This window comes from Emydura macquarii, unplaced genomic scaffold (genome assembly GCF_026122565.2).
Source record: "Emydura macquarii macquarii isolate MOO-44397 ecotype Brisbane River unplaced genomic scaffold, CSIRO-AGI_Emac_v2 contig_3019, whole genome shotgun sequence".
Classification (NCBI taxonomy): domain Eukaryota; kingdom Metazoa; phylum Chordata; order Testudines; family Chelidae; genus Emydura; species Emydura macquarii.
The window spans coordinates 2,867,979-2,888,311 of NW_027133156.1; the positions used below are offsets into that span (position 1 = coordinate 2,867,979).

General features: G+C 38.4%; 1 protein-coding gene and 1 long non-coding RNA gene across 4 annotated transcripts in view; one reads left to right on the forward strand and one right to left on the reverse strand.

Annotated features, from left to right (window-relative positions):
• Positions 1-8,270, reverse strand: part of MANEA (mannosidase endo-alpha) — a 32,438-nt gene extending 24,168 nt beyond the window's left edge. The window contains exons 1-2 of one of the 3 annotated variants that reach the window (XM_067529995.1): positions 8,161-8,270; positions 3,057-3,274 (exon numbers count right to left, since the gene is read on the reverse strand). In XM_067529995.1, the coding sequence (XP_067386096.1) occupies positions 3,057-3,084 (28 nt within the window). In that variant the 5' untranslated portion in view covers positions 3,085-3,274; positions 8,161-8,270. Of the gene's footprint in view, positions 1-3,056; positions 3,635-8,160 lie in introns of those variants that run through there. The other 2 variants (XM_067529996.1, XM_067529994.1) reach the window with 2 other exon arrangements.
• Positions 8,271-8,377: 107 nt separating this feature from the next.
• LOC137141192 (uncharacterized) lies at positions 8,378-20,118 on the forward strand. The gene is made up of 4 exons (XR_010916566.1): positions 8,378-8,455; positions 16,272-16,330; positions 17,466-17,699; positions 19,083-20,118. It is a non-coding gene; the product is annotated as an uncharacterized lncRNA (long non-coding RNA).
• The last annotated feature ends 215 nt before the right edge of the window (positions 20,119-20,333 follow it).

A 20,333-nucleotide genomic window follows, 5' to 3' on the forward strand; every position in this document is an offset into this window, starting at 1 on the left:
CCATCCAACTGTACTAAACAATTAAGAGACTACACTTTCAGGTTTCTCTCTTTCATGCTTTCTCAATGAAAGCCCACAGTCATGGCACTGAACCCTTCCCAAAAAAAAGTAAATGAAATTATTCCCGAATTATAAGGCTCAGGAAAAAATGCCCTATATTTTTAATTGACAGAGAAATGTGGCAGTAGTTGCTGCTGAATATGAAAATAAGTCAAAGGAAGGAAATATACCTTCCCCAAAGAACTTACTGTCTATACTTTCCAGAAAAATACCACGTCACTGAAAAAAAGTATATCTGATAGACTTATTGTCAAAAATAAAAAGTATCAGAGAAGCTGAGACATATAAATACACTAGCTAAAATGACTTGCATTGGAACAGAGCTTTGAAATATGTATTTCTGAAATGTAGTGGAACAACAAAAATTATCTGGATTATTTACAGCCATGTATTAAGGTATACATGAATGACATTAGGTCACAAAAGTGGGAGAGTAAGTACTAAACCTAAAAGATTTCATACACCCTGAGATAAAATTTTGAATGAAGAGGCTTATACAGCTGAATATGTATGGAAACATACCCGCAAATAAAAATACAAGTAGAAACATACTAACAGCCTCCAAGATCAGAAAATATGTGAATACATGACACTGAGATTAAACTGGCAACAAAATTGAACAGAATAGGAATACTGTGTTAGTTCAACTACCTGCACATAAACTAGTCAGATATCAAGTTGGGACATGGCTGAGAAAATCATGGAGGATAATGAGTATACAGTAATTCAGTCATAGGACATATACATGCTGCTAAATAAAAAAAGGAAAACATGGAAAACAAAACAAATCCAGTATGGTTCAATGGTCAGGATATAGAAATAAGAGACATCCAGCTCAAGTGAAGCCAACAGAAAAGGATAAATATGAAAAGAAAAATGTAAGATAGGAAGTAAAAGGGCTTGAGAAGAACACAGATAAGCACATTAGAATCATAAATTCTCAAAATACACCTAGAATAGGAAGCCTGCAAAGAATCAATGGGTGTGCTGGACATTAAGGCACATAGAGAACTGAGAAGAAAGATAGCTTATCTGCGCTGCTCTAATATATTTTTATATCAGTCTTCATCCCAGAGGTCTTCTCTTCACAGGTAAAAAAGATGAAGAATTCTTGGAGACTGAAGTGGCAAAGGGAAGAACAAACTAGAAAAGTAAATAGAAGCAAGTCACTAGAACCTGGGATTCATTCAAGAGATCTGAAGGAATTTAAGGTTCAAGTGACTGAGCTGCTAACAAAAATATTCAATCTCACTAAAAACAGACACTGAAGGAGGATAACAAATATTTTACCTATCAGGAATACTCTGTGAATTACAGACTAGTGAGCTATACTTTAGAAACAGTTAATAAATAAAAAAGTTATAAAACATTTAGTAGAACAAAGTGATAGGGACAAACCCTGTAAAGGAAAATTCTGCCTCTCTAATCTTCTAGAATTCTTTGACCACACCATCACAATAGTGGACAACAGAACTGGTTAAAACCAATTTATTTAACTAAGGTTGTTTGAAAGTGTAAAGTCCCACATAAAAGTCTAGTAAAAAAACTAAATTATCATAAATTTAGATGTAAAGTACTGTCATGGATAAGAAACTGTCTAAGACAAAGAAAGAATAGGAATGGTCAATTCTGCAGCATAGATAAAGGTGAAAAGTATCCCAAATATCCATACTAGGACTGATGCTTATTGTAGCAATTTTTGATCCACAAAAGGAAGTGAACGCTGAAATAAAATGAAATTATTTGGGTTAGTCAAGAATAGAAAGAACCAAGAGGAAGTTCTGAGGAACCTTATATAGGCGTATCAGCAATGTACATTGAAAGAAATGTTCTTCACCAATTCATCTTTACTGGAGGTAAAGATTATGGTCTGAAGCTTAAAGGATTATACCTTATCACCTTGTCTACAATTTTATAATTGTTGCCAATGTTTTAATCATTTTGCCAGACAGATCTTTTCTGAACGGGATAAAACAGAAAGCAGCAACCTGGAACCTGCCCACACTAGCCAGTGTTGCTAATACCAATTGAGCTGTCAGAGTGTTAGGAACAATAAGAAATTTTAGTTTCTTAAAAAAACAAAAAAAAATAGTCACTGGTGTGGATGTAGCCATTTCCATTCAATATCCAACTGTGTTTTTTTTTTTAAAAAAAAGCTAACAATGTTAGGAAGTATGAAGATTGGGATAGAAAATTTAATGAAAACATTATAATGGCATTATACCAACTGACAACAAGTCTTCACCTTGAATACTGTGGTCAGATCTGCTCAAATAAGGTATTTGTAGAAACAGAAGGGGTCCAGATGCAAATGATAAAATAATTTCTCTGAGTGTTCAATGGATAAGAGGCTGGATACTACAAGGAATGCTTCAAAGGAGTAGACTGAAGTGTACCTATTAAACTCGCAAGGAAAAGTAAGGCCAAGTCCAGAGGAGACTGCTTGGGTGGGTAACAGGCTGGAGGTGTGAGGGAGCTGACACACAGGTAAGCACAAGCAAGTCTCCCTCTCTCAGGATGTAGGGAGTAAGAAGGTGACACCTGGTCCTGAGTTGCCCAAGAACTATTACAGAAACATCTAGGACTGACCTTCTCTGCTGGAGAGACATATCCACTACAAAAATGCCAATATCTGTATTTTATACACTACAGAGGTACTGTTAAACAAGTAAATAAATAATATAAAATTATTTCATCTAAATGGATATAGTCCCCAATCCTGCATCTGCTCTGCATGGGTCCATCTATGTGAAGCAGCTTGGAAAATCTGAGATTAAGTTAGGGTTTGAATTTGAAGTACAAGTTATTTGTTAAAAACAGAAGTTCCCATGAAGGAATCATTGACACAAATCTCCAATGTACACAAAAAGAAAATACCAAAGTTCCCATACATTTCAATACATAGAGAAAACAAAGGAGGTGGGCAGTTCTGTATATTCAAATATCTGAGGTCAAACAAATGAATACTATCCCAAAAATAAACAAATATTTATTACCAACTGAGGCTGAACGCATTTGTTGCATGTGGGCTTCTATGATAGAAGGGTCTTTAGAGCTGTAAGTTCCAAGTTCAGGGTAAAAGCTGGATGCAATATCATCTGGAGGATTGTGTCTTCCCTTTGGGTAATTGTTTGCAATTTTGGAATCCCAATGTGGTACCAATGGATGGTTCCAGTGAATATATTTACCATCAAATACTGGATTCCCAAACCAGCTGTAGTAGAACACATGAAAGTTATAATTAGGTGAAGGCAATTCCTCTTCCAACTTTCTTACAAAAGCCATAGATGTTTGCATGCTACTAACTGCAATATTGTGCAAATTATTGGGGTGTGTTACACTATTCCCATTGGCAACATTTAGTGGACTGTGTTTATTTTCTAAGAATGTTGTCCTTTGTTGAAGTTCCGGTAACAGACCAAGTCCAAATGGATCCCCAAAACCAGCTCTGTTAGGTCTCAGAGTCTTCAAAGCCATCATCATGGAGCAAATGAATAAAATAAAAAGCAACAAAATAATGCATGTTCTTCTGTGAAATCTTGCCATGATGTCATAGTTCAGAGTCCAAACAACAGGTTTCCAGCTACAATTGGTCAAGAAAAAAATATTTTAAAATCTAATTTCTTGTCATCTATCAATTCAACAATATTAAACTTTTTATAAATTTCTATATGAGAGATTTAGGAACAAACGTAAGTAATTTCTAAAAATACACTATGTTTGCCTACTCGTGTACACATCTCCTTTGCTGGGAATAAGACAACATAACCAAAACATACGTTTGCAAACATGATGCATACACATTTTAGTGAAACATGAGGTGAAGCTTTACACCACCCAAGGATCACACATTTTATGGAACATCCTACTTTTCAACTGTCTTCCTGGTTTTCCCAAACTGCCACCAAATCCTATGAAGTAGGAATTCTGGTTACACTATTCCTAAGCCATTGCTTTGTGCTTACCCTGTGTCATTGGCAGAAACACCATAGTACAGCAGTGATCTTTTATTTTGTGCACTTAATACAGGTTCACCCTCAGGCTCCTGCCCAGCAATTACCTCCGTCTCCGTCAGCCCCTCCATTACCCCTGGCTCCACCAAGCCTTTGCACTGGCTCTGATAGGTGCGGGAAATACGTTTCTGTACTGTAGTTTAAATGAATTATTACTCAAAGTTCTGTATTAATAGTCCAGGTAAGGAATCTATTTGTCAAAACACATTTCCTGAATCTTTTGTCGTTGTTTGTATTGTTACAGACATACATGCTGACAGGTATTTTGAAATAAATTACCAAAATAATTGAAACTGGCATGATTATATTGTGTTGTTTTGACAAATAAGATATGCAGAATTTTAAAATATTGTGCACAGAATTTTTAAATGTTTTTGGTACAGAATTCCCCCAGCAGTAATTTAACATGCAAATTTCAGACTCTGGATTGTAAACTGTTTGGAGCATGGCCCCTTTCATTGTATATATTTGTACAGTGCTTTGCTCGGTGGCCCTATATCTAAATTGGGACTTGGCACTTTGATAACATACTTTGCAATTGACCATTAATTGTTATATAGACAACTCCATCACAGGACTTTACCAGTGAAAACGGCTATTCAACTTGTAAATGAAGACTTTTCCACTGTTTCAAAAAGATATTTTAAACCACATGGGTTTGCCAATAAATTGTTTCTGCAATTTATTTAAGTTAATTTAAGTTACTGAGTTTGATAGAAGGGTATTTATTTTGTGCACTGACATGTGATATTGACAATTTGTATTTTAATAGTTATAAAGCTTTAACTTTTGAAATTTCAAAATCCATTATTAAATAATTGTCAGAGCCTCCCTACTTTCTGATTCACCCATAGTTTCCCACACCTCTGTAATTTAAAATTTCTAAAAATTGAAAAAAATGCTTAAAACCCATTCCAAAAAGCGTAATTGTGAAGAATTTAAAACCAAAAAAATAAAAAATGCTTACAAAGAAGCAATTGATATCTGCTGAAATTATTTAAAAAAAAAAAATGAATTCTACCAAGCCTAATTATAATGCATTTTTCCTTGGAACATCTAAATATTCCTGATTTCAAGAAATAACATTTTTCCAGTTTTGTGTATTATATTAGCATATAAGAAAAGAAAAACAAATTATATACAAAGAGTATGATTCTACTAAAAAGTTTTGGCAACATAGATCACAAGATGTTTGACTAATATCATGATAGAGCCTTGTCTACCACAGCACATTCTGTGCCCATTATCATGGGTACAGCTGCAATCATTGCTGCCAACAATTTAAGTGTTAGTGCAGAAAGGATCAGGTGTTTTCAGTCCCAGGCTAAGTGGGTGCATCTACACTACATCTTTCTTTCCAAAAAATCTCACTGTTGTTACCACTGTTTCAGCTCCACTGGTGGGGTATCACCAGTGTCGAATTAGCTCCAGGAGGCTGATATTGTACCAAAGATCATGACATCTAATCCTGCTCAGAGCAGATCTTCATAACCTAGTGATTAAAACACTAGGCTAGCATATCTTCCCTACAGTTGTATTCCCTCCATTAGGACCACTACAGTAGTAAGCAGTGGACATTTGGGGCAAACAAGCATAGTGTAGACAAAGTGTGCAAGCATTCTTGACACAACGGAGGAAACAGCTGAAGCCTGCCTACCCGTGCACTCAAGCCATGGTTAAGTTGGATGCAGCTGCACACACTACTGACAACAAGTACAAAACACATTAACATAGTCAAGATAACATATTCACAAGTGACTGAGTTTTGATAGAAACAAAATTGGTGCCTCAACTCCTAAAGCCTCAAACGTTTGTGAGAGTTGCTCCAGTTTCTTACTCCTGGTCTGGGAAGTAGGGCTTAAACATGGGACTCAAAATATATTAAATTTATTGACGTTGATCTCCTTTAGCTACTCCTGCTATGGACAAAAATACCTAAACCTCTCTCATTCCATAAGGACTTAGCAAAGTCTGACATTTTCCATGTGCATTACTATAATCTGTATTTCACTACAGAGTCTTCCCTCTTTCCCAAAACCCTTACAATACCTACTTTACTCACAGCTTTCTAAACTCCTATAAATGAAAAAGTTACTTTTTATCAAATCTTTAGAACTGCTGACATAAAAGCCACTTTTTCCTCTACCATTTGTGTTCTGCAATCATCGTTTCCTCATGGTTTTCATGTTACTCATTCTTGTCTCTCATCCTGAGAGGAAATTCATGGTTCTTGTTTCTGCAAGAAGGTTAATGTAATTTTACCATTTTTTTAATGATAACCTTCAAGTATAGTCTTTTTTGTTGTCTTCTAAAAAATGTGGGTAAAAAATGCATTAAAAATAAGGCCTGAAAGTTCTGAATTTTTTCAGATTGTTTTTCTTATTCATTTAGGTATTGTTTAACTGTTCTTCCTGGAAGATTCTATAATGACTGCGAAACTAGTAGCACCACAAGATCAGTTTTCAGTTGCATAATATCTGTAATTACTTGAACTTTAGCACCTCAGCCAAAATCAGTCATTGGCATTTTTATCTTTGTACTCCTCTGAGCAGGTTTAGATGACATAAAGAGTAAAAAGAACAATGGTTTGTCTATGATAGTGCTCCCCCATCTTTGCCAGAACCAGTAGAGCTGCCTCAGAACTAGAGTGACGGAAAGATTTCCCAAAAGAATCTTATTGTAGACGATGCCTTAAAAAAGCCATCTTGATGCTAAAGAAAGAAAAGAACCAAAATGTATAGGCAACTGCTCTATTTTCATTTTTCTATCCAAAAAATTTAAACAATTAATAATACAATTATAATGTTTCTTTCTGTTCCATCCAGTTCCCGCCCCCCAGGTTATTTTTATACTGTAGACAGAATGTGAACATTATTTTTGACTAACCTGTCCTAAATTCTGAATTGTGGCAGAGATGCTAAGGAACATCAGCGTGAAGTATTTTAAGTGTCTAAGGGGTCCTCAAACTTTTTCTGCTGTGACCCCCTTTGAATATATTTCAGGCTGTGATGACTCTCCCCCCCAAGCCATGCCACCCTTGTTGGCCCATGCACTGGGCTGACAGCTCATGATCCTCCCCAATAATCTCACGACCCCTAAGGGGTCACGACCCCCAGTTTGAGAACCTCTAAACAGTAATGCCCCAGTCCTGCAAAGACTTAACTGTTCCAACAGTTAATTACCCCACTGAAAACTGCTATAACTGGCAAAACTAGAGTTACTTCAGTTTGTTAAGTACATTTGGGATCAGACGGACCTTCCTTTAGAGAAGGGGTTCTCAAACTGGGGGTAGGGACCCTTCAAGAGGTCACAAGGTTATTATGGGAGGGGTTGCGAGCTCTCAGCGCCTGCATATGCCATGGCTGTGGCTGTCAGCCCTGTGCATGGGTGACAACCAGAGCCCTTTAGAGCTGGGCGGCTGGAGAGCAGCAGCTGCTGGCTGGCTGCTCTGAAAGCAGCACTGCCCGCAAAAGTAAGGGTGGCATGGCATGGGTGGGGGTGGCATGGCTTGGGGGGCTCACAGCCTGAAATATTTTCAAAGGGGGTCCCAGAAAAAAAAAAAAGTTTGGAGAACCCCTGGGTTCAGAGCCATTTTCACTGTTCCCTCGATAGGCTGCTGCCAGAAGCCTCCCTTTTGATTGGAGCGGCTCTCACGCCAACATGAGTGATACAAACACTTCAGCAACCACCACCACCCAGCAAGGCGTGACCGCAAATCCAGCAGAGCCAGGGAGCCTCAGCCGGATTCAGGGGCACGGGGGGGGGGGGGGATAGTTGATGCTTCTGGGCCTGATGAGCTCCTGTGGCGACGGGCACCCTCACAGACGGACACGGACAGGAGGGGTGCGCTGGCCTTGCGGCCACGAGCTCCCCCAGCCCAGGCCGGCCCGGCCCGCATAGGGGGGCGCGCGGGGGCTGGGCCGGAGGAGGAGGGGGCCCCCGGCACCATGCTGCCCTCCCGCTCCCTGCCAGCCTCACGTCTGCTTAGGGGTCCCGTCCCCGCCCGGAGCGGCGCTGCAAGCAGGGTCCCCTGGTGCGTGTGGGGGGCGGGGCGGGGCAGGTGCTTTGGGGCTGCTCCGTTACTCACCCGTCGGAGGCGGGGGGTCGCAGCCCAGCTTGGGGAAGGAGCTAACGGCCACTCCCAGGCGCGTGCGTGGCCGTTGGTGTCTGTATCGCGGACGTGAGGGGGGGAGGGCTAGTGGGGCAGTTGGCGGGGGCGGGGTTATCTCCCGGGCTGAACTGACGATCAAGTCCCTTCGGGTTTTGTTCCCAGCTGTTACTGAGCATGCGCCTCTTTCCGAGCATGCGCGGCAGCGATCGGCGAAGCGGTCCTGACTCGGCCCGGAAATGAGCGCCCTCCCCCAGGGGCCCGGGCGGCGATTGTAAGCGTCCCTATCAGCGGCCGAGTTGCGCAGCGCAGTTGGTTAGTGAGCATGCGCGTTAGTAGCTGCGGAGGCCGCTGCTGCCCTCCATGGGAAGGGCCGGGGACGGGATTCCAACAGCTGGGCCGAGTTTGTGCCCGGCGCGGTGTGAGCTGCGTGCACTGGAGAGATGCTCATGCAGATGGACAGAATCAGGGAGGAGGTTAGCTCCTGGGCGAAGGATGGGGTAGAGGCACTGCCTGGCAGTGGCAAAGGGACAAACTCCAGGCATGTCAGAGGGGAGAACATTTACCCCAACAGGGTGAGGAGCTGAAGGGCTTGCCAAAAGAGGGGGTTGGTAGAGGGGCTTTTTCTTGCCCAGGATGGTAGGTTTTAGCACCAGCTTCTCAGGGCTGAGTTTGGAAAGGCACCATGTTGCCTAATGACTAGACAAGGCAGCTCTGAAATGATGTATTAAGCTAGTGAAGGAGACTTGATTCATGAAATATTTTACATAAACCTAGAATCCTAAAAAAAAAAAATAATTTTCACAGATTTTTGGTGTTTAAAATAATTCCTTATCCGTTTATAAAATTGGGTGTGTTTTCAAAAGGTATGGTCTAGGACTTATTTGGGGGAAGTTCTATGGCCTGTGTTATACAGGAGGTCAGATCAGGTGATCACAATGATCCCTTCTTGCCTTGGAATCTATGAAATGTCCACTTAAAGCCTCATAGGAGTTTGCAAATTTGTCTTACTGACTGTTCTGGGTGCCTGAAATGAGCTCCTTTTCTTGTAATTCATTGTAAATGAAGTTTCACTCCTTTAGTTATTTACTTTTTAAAATGTTATTTTCATTACTTATTCTTAGTACTTCATCATTTTACCCTTGTTAACATTATGTAGATAGATGTTATTGTCCCATTTAATTTATATTTTTAATAGTAAATAGTTGAAAAGATTAGGTGGTGGTAGTAGCTTAAGCAACTATATCTCATGATGTTTCTAGTATAACGTCCTATATTTTTACAGCAATTTTGTAATTTACAGTTTTTAACTCTACATTTATTTAAGTATAGTGTATGTTTGTTCTTTGGGATCATCCGACTTCAAGGCTGACAGATTTCCTGGGTTGCCATCTGTCGTAGGAAAGCTTAGGGCCCTTTTAAATAAAGACTTGAGTGCGTAGTTTTTTGAGGCAGTTTATTTTGAGCAGCTTGGAGAAGTGTCGGTTACCCTAAGGCTTTCGAGGACTTTTGCCTTACAGACTTACATTATTAAGTTTTATTCAGTATTGAGAGAGAGAACAAAGAAAAAGATGACGTATTACGGTACATTTTTATTAGCTTAACCTTTTTTTATTAAGGTATACTAAGAACTTTTTTTTATACTGCCAATTAACCAGGGCGTTTGGTTACTATAACAATTTTTATTAGAGCTAGCTAGCAATGTTTCCTTATTTACTGACAGCTGCAAAAACCTGCAACATTTGCAAAAATGTACCTGTTAAGGCTAAGAAAGCTACTAAAAATCCAAGATGGAATTTGTAGCATACAAGATGGAGTTTTAAAAGCTTAATACAAAATAGAATATATAACTTGATATGAAAGTAGAGTGCAAAATGGAGTATATAAAAATTTTCTTTCACATCAGAACTTGTTTCCTTTGATCTGCCAGTGTGACAGCCTATCTCAATTGTTAATTCAACACCCTAGTGTTTTTTTCATGTCACTACTTATGTGTAGAACTTAGTACAGTGTGTTAGTGAATATTTGTGAACCATCTCATATGAAACCCCTCAAACAAATTTCTACACTAATTTTTACTAAACAGATATACAATCCAAGATTGATAGATGACTATGAGAATTAAAAACTCATGCAAATGTTATGAACATTTTTAAAATAAATAAATAAATAAAATTTGGGTTCTTTTTATTTGCCTTTTGCTTTGAGCCCTTTGGGTGCACTAGCTTCATACTTTTGCTGTTATATCTCCCAGTGATGCCATATACCTAAAATGGTTGTCCATTTCTATAATGTGCCATTTAGCCTTTTATGTAGGCTATATATTTTTGATATTTCATATTTTGGTGTTCTATTGTTTTGTACTATCAATCAATAAAGATTTTTTTAAATGAATTATTCTTTTGTGCCTTTGCATTGGTCAGGCAGGTGGCATAGTGCTGATCTCACATAATTTGCTTTTTGGTGTAACTAAAGTGCCTTGTCTCCACTATATTTTTACAGTGGGATTTTAGTTACAATGTGGTAAAAACACATCTTCTCTAGCAGTGAAGATAGACTATAACTTTTACTCAGATGATAAAAGTGCCATTATTGTTCAGGGGTTGTTAAACCTGATACCATTAATTCTAGTACATTACCTTTGCCATCAGAGGTTTTTGCATCTGAACGTCTGCAGCTTCCTCCTCCATTTTATGGGTGCTATGGAAAACCAGTTAAAGCATTTTAAACTAAAGGAATTAACAGAGGGGTTTGGTTTTATTTTCCCCTTGTTCCCTTCCCATTACTTACCACATGCTTGTCTACAAAGGCACACTAAATATGTGAAGTTTATGCAGAATAGCTTTAAACCCATGTGTGGGCATTCTCATTCAGAAGTAAGCTGACCTTACTTTTGCCAATGGCAGGTATGCCAACCATGGAAGATGGCAGATGCCCTTCCCCAGAACTCTAGAAATCATCAGGCCCATGACTTGTACTGAAAATTTTTAAAGTTTAATAAAAGTCCAATTGTAACCCACATTTGATCTTTTAAATCCAAAGAGAAGGAAGAAAGCAGTGGAGGACTCAATTTTTCCAAGTGTTGCCCTGTATAGAAAAGCCTTTTCAATTTTTCACAGATAAGCTATCTATCAGGTCACGCCTTGTTTACTCATCTGATAGCTGAGTCAGGATGAGACTGGAATTCCTTGGCTGAAGCAATATGCAAATTTGGACTTAGTGAAGAAAATGAAAGAGGAGAAAGATTACTAAATTTTTGTCTAAATAATAGCCTGGTGATAGCGAACATGCTGTTTCAACAAAGAAGGCTGCAGAGGAAGTGGACCTGGAGATCACCTGATGGGAAGATGAACATTGCAGATGGAAATCAAGTGTGCTGTTGTGCAGATCATTTGCAGCCAATATTGGATCATGTCATAAGTTAGGACTGGCCTTCAATGAGGTTGAGACTGACAGCAACCAAAAAAGTGCCAAGAATAAAGATCAATGAAGTAGACATATTAAGAGAGTTCCCTGGCTTGTCTTTTCAAGGTGTTGTGCAGGTTTCCTTAGAGGATGAAAACTGAGAAGTTAGATATGGAGTGATCATTTTGTGAAAAATGTTTGCCCATGGATGAGATGATGTTTTCCTCTTTTATCCCACCTTGTATTTAGCTCAGACACTCTAGTTTCCTGATAGTCTCTTTGACCAACAGAAGTTGGTTCAATAAAAGATGATATCTCACTTATTGTAACACTTTCGCAGGGCACCCAGAATGTGGGTTACCTTGTTACTCCCTGCCTCCACCGTGAGGCAGTTTATCTTGTGGTAGTTGGATGTCAGCTCCTATACAACATTAACCTTTCAAACACTCAAGCTTTCTTCTCAGGACTCTGCCAGTCCTTTGCAGGTTAACATTAGATGTACCCCAATCCCCGAACACTCAAGAAGCGTCCCCCTGTAGTGTCCAGTCCCTGTCACTCACAATAATTACTAGGTAAGCTGTACCCAAAGATACAGTAGTGTACACATAGCTGGAAGGTTACAATTCAGAATCTGATCCTTTACAACAACGTAGTACTAATCTGTTTATGGTGAAAAGAAATATAACTTTATTAACAAAGAACAGAGTTTCCCAGATTTAAGTGAGTGGTTACAAATGGGTACAAATAAAACAAAAGTATAAGTCTTTCCAGACTAAAACTTAGCTTAACAGGCTACAATCTTTTAGCTAAAACTGTCTCTCACCTAACCTTTTCTGCAGCACTTGCCGGTTTTTAGTTAAACTAGGATCCAGAACATCACAAACTACTACCTCCACCAAGGGTGTTCATCATTGAATTGGATCATCATGGAGTGCTTTTTCCTCCTTTCATTGAGGACTGTGATCACTACATATAACTCCAACTATGCTGAACAGTTCTGTAGAAGGACCTCAGAAAAATGGAGAAATTATCTTCTGCACCTTACATACTCCAGAAGTGGCCACCTCAGACAACATATCATCACATGCTTCCACACAATGGTAGGGAAAAAATCAGGAAACTTACCTGGAGATCATTCAGGAAACCCAAAACAACTATAAAAAACCTTTTGATGACATAGGCATAGAACCTGATACAATACTAATAGCTGGATAACTAGAAAAATTGTTCCACTGACTCCACCTCCAGAAATTCTTTCACCACAAAGATGACACCACCCACAAATACATATTCCCATCAACAGTCATAAGTAAAAATAATCATCTGACTGGATACCCCCCCAGCAGATGAAACCATACACTGGATGATTACTTATTTTTTCTTGAAGTGATCAAAGACTGAAATCCTCAATAAACATTACCAAACTCCCAACAGACCAGGACTCACCAATTCAAAGTGACATCAGACTCTGCCAGAACAACGGATGCAATATGAACAACAGAACAGAACAATATGCCTACAGACATATCTCCACTACTATGTTGATCAATACAACCCACAACACACCTTTCAAGATCCAGGAGTCCTACATATGCCTGTCATAACGTGGTGTACCTCACCCGGTGCATCAAATGCCCTCACAACAACTATGTGGGTGAAACCAGACAATCATTATGCTCCCAGATGAACTCACACAGAAAAATAAGACAAAGACACTGTATCACCCATGGGCAAACACGTTTCACAAAGTGGTAACTCCGTATTTGACTTCCCAGTCCTCATCTTCAAAGAAAACCCTCACACCACCTTCAAATTTTAGCTTGGGAACTTAACTCTGCTAAACAGTAAAAACCATGGACTAAACAGAGACACTGGTTTTATGGATCATTACAACAATTTGTAACACACTTTATTGCCTGCTAACTCTCAATTGCCTGCTTCATTTTTAGTGGTTTCCTAAAGCATGTGTGAACCCCTTATGTTTAACAATCTGCCCCAACTTCTATTTAGCTCAGACACTCTGGTCTGTGGAACTTGCCGTATTTAGACCAGGATGAAGTACAATAGATCAGCTATTTGTGATAAGACAGATATTGAAAAACTATCTAGAACTCAACCTAATCTGTCAAAAACTTTATAGACTTCAAACAGGCTTTTGATAGCATTTGACAGAAAGGGTTACAGCAATTCTTGAGAATGTTTGGCATACTCAAGAAATTGAGCAAGCTGATAGAAAACATCCACAGCAAATAGGTGAGTGTGGTGAGAGTAGAAAGAAGCAGAGGGATTGATTCAGGACTAATGTAACAGTGAAAAGAGCATGCACATTGTCTCCAGATTGGTTCATCTTGCCATTGGAAGCAATAATGTCTGTAGCACTGAGAGAAGAAACAAGAGGAATCATGATAGGACAGTAAATAATCTTAGGGTCACAGATGACATGGACCTTATAGCATTGACCAAGGTGAATAACTGATAAGATAGACTGGGAAAGGAGAAAATTCAGACTGAAGATCAGCATGAAGAATACAAAAGTTATGGCAATAGGAAGACAAGAAGAAGAAGTAAAGATTGAACTTTGCGGCAAAGACCTAGAGCAAGAGGAAAAAAGTGTGTATTTTGGAGAATTAGTATTGAAGAAAAACAAAAATCAGCATATGTGGGAAAAATGTCATGCTGATATTGCTGTGCAGGTTGGAATGTTGGAGTATAAGGAAAGCTGATGAATGAAAGATTGACTGCAGAATAGAATTGACAAAGGGGAATACTGAGAGTTTCAAGACTGCAAGAAATAAAAAAATTATATAACAAAACAGATAGGACAAGAAATAATGCTGTCACAGCAGCCCCAATAAAGTCCACTGTGATGGTTTGGACACATGTCAAGAAAGGATCCAGAAAGGATACCACATATAGTGATGCATACCGGAGTGTAGGGAACTAGACATAGAGGAAGACTGAGAATATGTTTGATAGACAAGGTGAAGAATGACAGAAAAATAAGCTTTAAAGATGAACAAAGCCATTAAGATAGAAAATAGTGGCAAGACTTCATTTGGTCCTGTCATCGCTGCTGAACTAACAGATGTGAATCAAAGAAAAAAGAAGAAGCTGAGCCAACCTGGCCTGACGCGGTAAAATGTTATAAATATATCTTTTTAAGGTAGCCCTTTGACATCAGTAAAAAATCAGTGCAAGAGACGGCTGTGTATGCTACGAGGGCTAGGTTTACTGACAACATTGAGAAGTGTTTTGAAAAGGAGAGCACTGGTATTTATATCATAATTTGAAGAAACTAGGTGATGTATACTACATATTATTGACACATTATAGATCTTCCTCATTGTAAAAACAAATTCTTTTTTCAAGTTGGGGTAAGTAAGGTGCATGAACTAATTTGAGGTAAGCACACAGTGAGGACAAGGTATTTTAGTTTTAGCAGTAAGGAAAAAGCCTGAAAAAATGTCTGTGAAACAAGATCAGAGGGTGATGTGCTCATGCGTGTCCCAAAATACAGAAGTATAATGTTTGTGTTGAAAACTTGTTGTTAAATGTTTAAATGTAAATTAAGATATCCTTGTTTTTACGTTTTGTTGCAATAATAAAATGCATTTTTTGTATGTGTCCAAATTTAAAATACAGATTTCACAATGGTAGCAAATTGTGATGAATGGAGATTCTTGTACAGGTTGCTACTTCTGGGGAGATGGGGAAAGGTTAGCGGTAGCAAACTATGACAGGGCATCAAAAGAATACCAAGATATCAGTAATTGCTACTGCCAGCAAATGGTTCCTGGAGACATCTGTGACACTACACCATAACTTCTGGCCCAGGACATTGCAGTCTATCCCTATTGCACTTTGTGTGTGTGTCCCACATTTGCTTGCAGAGCCTTCAATAAAGAATAGTCTTTTGCTAAAATTAGTCAAGATATTTAGGGCTTGATCTATTCACCATGAGCTGTCTATGCACCATGGACCTCTTTCTCCCTTCATTTACCCTAGTATAGCTCAAGAGCTGATACCACTGAAGCTGATAGATACTCTCTATAAAAAGTAAGTGAGAAGATAATGAAGACCTGTAATTCTCTGCTGTTCATTTCCCCACCCCACCCACTGTACAGCCCATGAGGTTATTACAATGCTAGTTCTGAAGTACATAGCTCCTCCTCTTACTCCTTTCCTGGCAAGTCAACAGGAGAGATGGAAGGGTGCTAGGCCCACTTGTCCTGAAGACTGATGCATTTTTTTGGCTCTTTCTCACTCACTGGAAAGGGGTAATTGGGGTGAGCTTCAGCCTTCAAGTACTGATGATGAAGCCTCTCCCCCAACTGTTGTTTTATGGAGGGGGTCCCTCTTTGATCAGCTAAGCAGGTTATTCACTCCCAAATGGAGCCTTTCCTTTTTCAGAACAACTGTTACCCTAAGGCTGCACATTCCTTTAAATTCCTTCCTGAATGTCATTCACCCAGAAAAGAACCTATTCCATGGCAAATGGGTGGAATAGAGCTTGTGACTTAAATCTATAAACAATTTAATATGCTACAAAGAAGGATGTGGAATCTGTGGGGTTGTGCAATACGTTCTACATTGCAGTTCCATATTCCAAGGTGAGGTTTTTTTTTCTTCATTTTTTCAAGAAACTTTTATGATGAAAGAAATTATCTTTACTCTTTCACATCTAGATCACTTGAGCTACCTGGAAATGTCTCACATATTCCAAAACAAATGCAGTGAGGAGTAGGTAAATATCCATCTTAACTACTCTGCACTCACACCATGTTCTGTGTGATGCAGAATTAACTCAGGATTAGAGTTACATCATATACATACATTTGGAGGTTTGATGGGCAGCCAAAATGTAAATGTTAAGGCCTTAATGTGGATTATTAAATATTAGCAAAGTAGAACTCAAATGACACTCCTTGGAATAAAGGAATTTTGTAGCTATGTAGTAACAGAAATGTAATAAGGAGGTTTGGTATCATGTATCTCTCATTCACCAGTATTTCAGGGGTTCTTTGCTGTCTCTCTTGTGCAAAGTGGAGAAAAGGGGCTATTGGTGTAGCAGACAACTGCCATTTTGTCATAATGAGATTACCTACAGAATCAGAGAAGAATGATATAATTTTAATATTATTACATATTTTTATAATAAAATTGAAAGCTAAAAACAAACGAATATTTACACATACAGCAAATTTGGCCTGATATTGTCTTTTAGTTGCATAAATTAACTTGCCAATGGAACAAAACCTTTTCTTCCCAATTCCATCATAACATGATAGCTATAAGGTGTTGGTTTCTTGTGGTGCAGTTTGCATTTTGTAAGAAGCTTTCAACAGCCTTAGACAGACTGAAGAGATGTGTTACATTCGGTGGCTGAAATCCAAGCTCAATTGAAATCAATCTCAAAACTCCCATTGACTTCAGTGAAGCTAAGATTTCATTCAGTAGTTTAAGACTAAGAATAACATACATATCTGAGCATCTCACAATGCAGTCATAAGCAAGATAAACAAGTAAATTCAACAGCGTTTGTGGTTCTCTTTGAATTCTGAGAAAATTGATAGGCAAAATCGTTGCAGGATGTTTTCTTCAGCATCTGAGAGTTCTAATGGGAACAAAATTCACAACAATGCCTGGTATTCAATGCTATTTCCTGCTAAATGTCTTAATGTTTTCATTAATGGGAATATATAGTAAGTGACTCAGGGATGTAAGGCTTTAATAATAAATGAGTTTGCATGGGAATGAGCTGGAGACAAAAACTGAAAATGTTAAAACTTGAGATCCATAAGATTCCTTATAGTCATGTAATATTTTACATTTAAAAAAACTAAAAGTACATTATGATCCTATTTTCTTATAACTTACAGAATTCATAGCTCAAATTTTTACATGCTTTATACAGCATGAGAGAGACCTGTGACTCAGACTTACGCATCCATTTTGTCTTCACCCACCTCTGGATCAACTTATCTACAACTGAAGCTGTGAAACAAAGGACTGAGACCCATCCAGGTACTGGATGTACACCAAAGGGACTATACAAGCCAGCAAACTCCACAATTCTACTATAAACCTGATGCATAAGGACTTTCAAATCAATTGTATGTATCTGATTGCTTTAATCATTTAACATTTCTCATATAGTTTGTTTCTTTCCTTTTATAATAAACCTTTCGTTTTAGTTACTAAAGGATTGGCTGACAGTGTGGTATTTTTGGGTAAGATCCAAACTTACATTGCTCTGGTAATGTGGCTGACCCTTTGAGGTCAGGAGAACCTTTTTGGTAAAGAGCAGAGAGATTTAAATAACTTATCTTTTTACTGGACCTAGTGGCTGATTGGAAGCCAGAGACTGAAATGCAATAAAGGGGGCTGTGTATATTTTTGTGTTAGCTTCTTGATAACCGGTGTGGGGAATCAGAAGTATTGTTTGTGGCTGGTTGAGAAGTCTGACGTTAGTGGGAGGAGACTTTTGCTCTCCTTTTGCAGCTTGCCCTGACCTTGGCATTTTCAGGTGGCTACCCTAGGCACGGACAGGTCACAGGCCATATTCCCTTTTTTATTATGTAGCTAATCTTGGGATTTATTGAGTGGCTCACTAAATAGACGTATTTGTTATGGACTCATAGGTGCTGGAACTAGGGTTGTTGGGGGTACTGCCACACCTTCTGGTTGAAGTGGTTTCCATCATATGCTGGGTTTAGAATTTGATTCAATGGTTCTCAGTACCCCTATTATACAAATTGTTCCAGCACCACTGTATGGACTTGTTCCAACTGTACAGAAGTGTAACTACTGTACATATATACAAATGATAGTAAAGTCAATATGAAACTGACTGATCTATATTATGGATTTCCAAAATCTGCCAGTATATCCATATATAATGGCCGGATAGATTTTGAATCAAAGTTCAGCTTGGATGGGATGGTATCTTCTTAGAAAAGACTGCCTCTCATGTCTTGCCTATTGTCTGAACAGAGGTTGTGAAAGCCTCAAAAAGAGTATAGCCTAATAAAAGTGGGTGATATAGCCATAACAAATACAGTGGATTCACTTTAAAAGTTTCCTTTATCTTTTTATGGTTAGGCAATACATTTATCTATCTACTGTAAAAATAATATGTTACACACTTAGCTTGGGCTTGGATGCATAACAGATGTATGTTAATGTTGCTGTGTTTGGAATTAAGAATTTTCATTATTGTGTGATTCTGAGGAATATGGTGTGTTACTCTATATGTTGGATGTGTATGGAGTTTATGCAGAGAGGGGCAATGAAAGCTGGGAGTGAGCTGTATGTGGGTTAACATGTGTTAGAATAACTGAACTGAACATGTTCTTACTTTCAGGAGTTTTTGTAGAGGAGTATTGCACTTAATTAGCATCAATTATTAATAACCTTAATTATTTTTAACAGTTGTCTGTTAGTAGTAATAATATATCATACTCTTTAACAAAGACATTTTCTGTCTCTGCTGGCAGGGAGAAGATTAAAGACAAAAAAATACATTTTGTTTTCATGACAGAATTTTCCCCAGGAGTATTTTTCAAACTATGGATATAATTTAGTATCTGATTTGAGTTCTATATCCTTTAGAATTTATAAACCTCAAGTGTACTGTTTTGCAGATTAAATGAACTGTGATGGGACAATAATGTTTTCACCTACTGCCAGCGTAGATGATTCAGTATAGATAGCCTCATGAACTGAAAATTCCTCCATACTGATAGATGATGGAACAGTTCCTAGGCAATTCAAGGGAAGAAATGTGTGATGATGCAAAGGTTCGAGAGCTTAGATGCCAGGTGATAGGTGCCTTAGAAATATCTGAAATAGATTGTGCTGGCAAGAAAAAGACCCAAAGCAACCAAAAGGTTTTAAAGAAAAAACAGAAGCTGTTGTAGTATGTTGGTTCCAGGACCAACACATTGGGCTCCTGGACCCAACACAGCTACAACAATGCATGCAAAATAAAAGATATTGAATGCCACCATCTGAAATGGAAACTCCAAACAAGGAGAAGCAAAAACTTAACAGCAACACCTACTACCTGAGCAAAGGCAAGAAACAAAATATCATCCCCAGAGGTCTCACCATCTAAAAGCCTCTGATCACTGTATATAGCTCCAAATATGCTGAATAGCTCTGAAGAAGGACTTTAGAAAAACTGAGGTACCATCTACTGTATCTCATTCCAGAAGGTACCACCTCAGACAAGTCATCACATGCTCCTTACAGAAGTTGATCCAATGAAAGATATTACCTCACTCACCTTGTCTCTCTAAGATTTGCCTAGAGGCATTTAGTCTATGTGCACATTTTGAAGATGTGTATCAATTTGATTTTAAAGTGCTGCAATACTGGGTAATCATTTTCTAATTGATTTAGTATTAACATCCAGAGAGAATTAAATTAGCTAAATGCTGTTTCAACACAAGAGTCATAAATCATTCCAATTACCTCTCAAGCAACATACACAAACAAACTTTTGCAAGAAGTAATCTTTTTTATTGACAATAGAGGATACAACTTTACAACTTTAAATACAACTTTAAAATGCAAACAGACATTCATAGAACTCACTCACTATATATCAGAGAAGGGCAAGTCTTATTGGTTTGGGGGGGAGGGGCTCTCAACACCAAACATTACAGTGCTCCTGATTTTGTTTCAGAATCATGTAGATAGGTATATAGGATAGAAGGATTCATTCTACTCTATCAATAAGATCA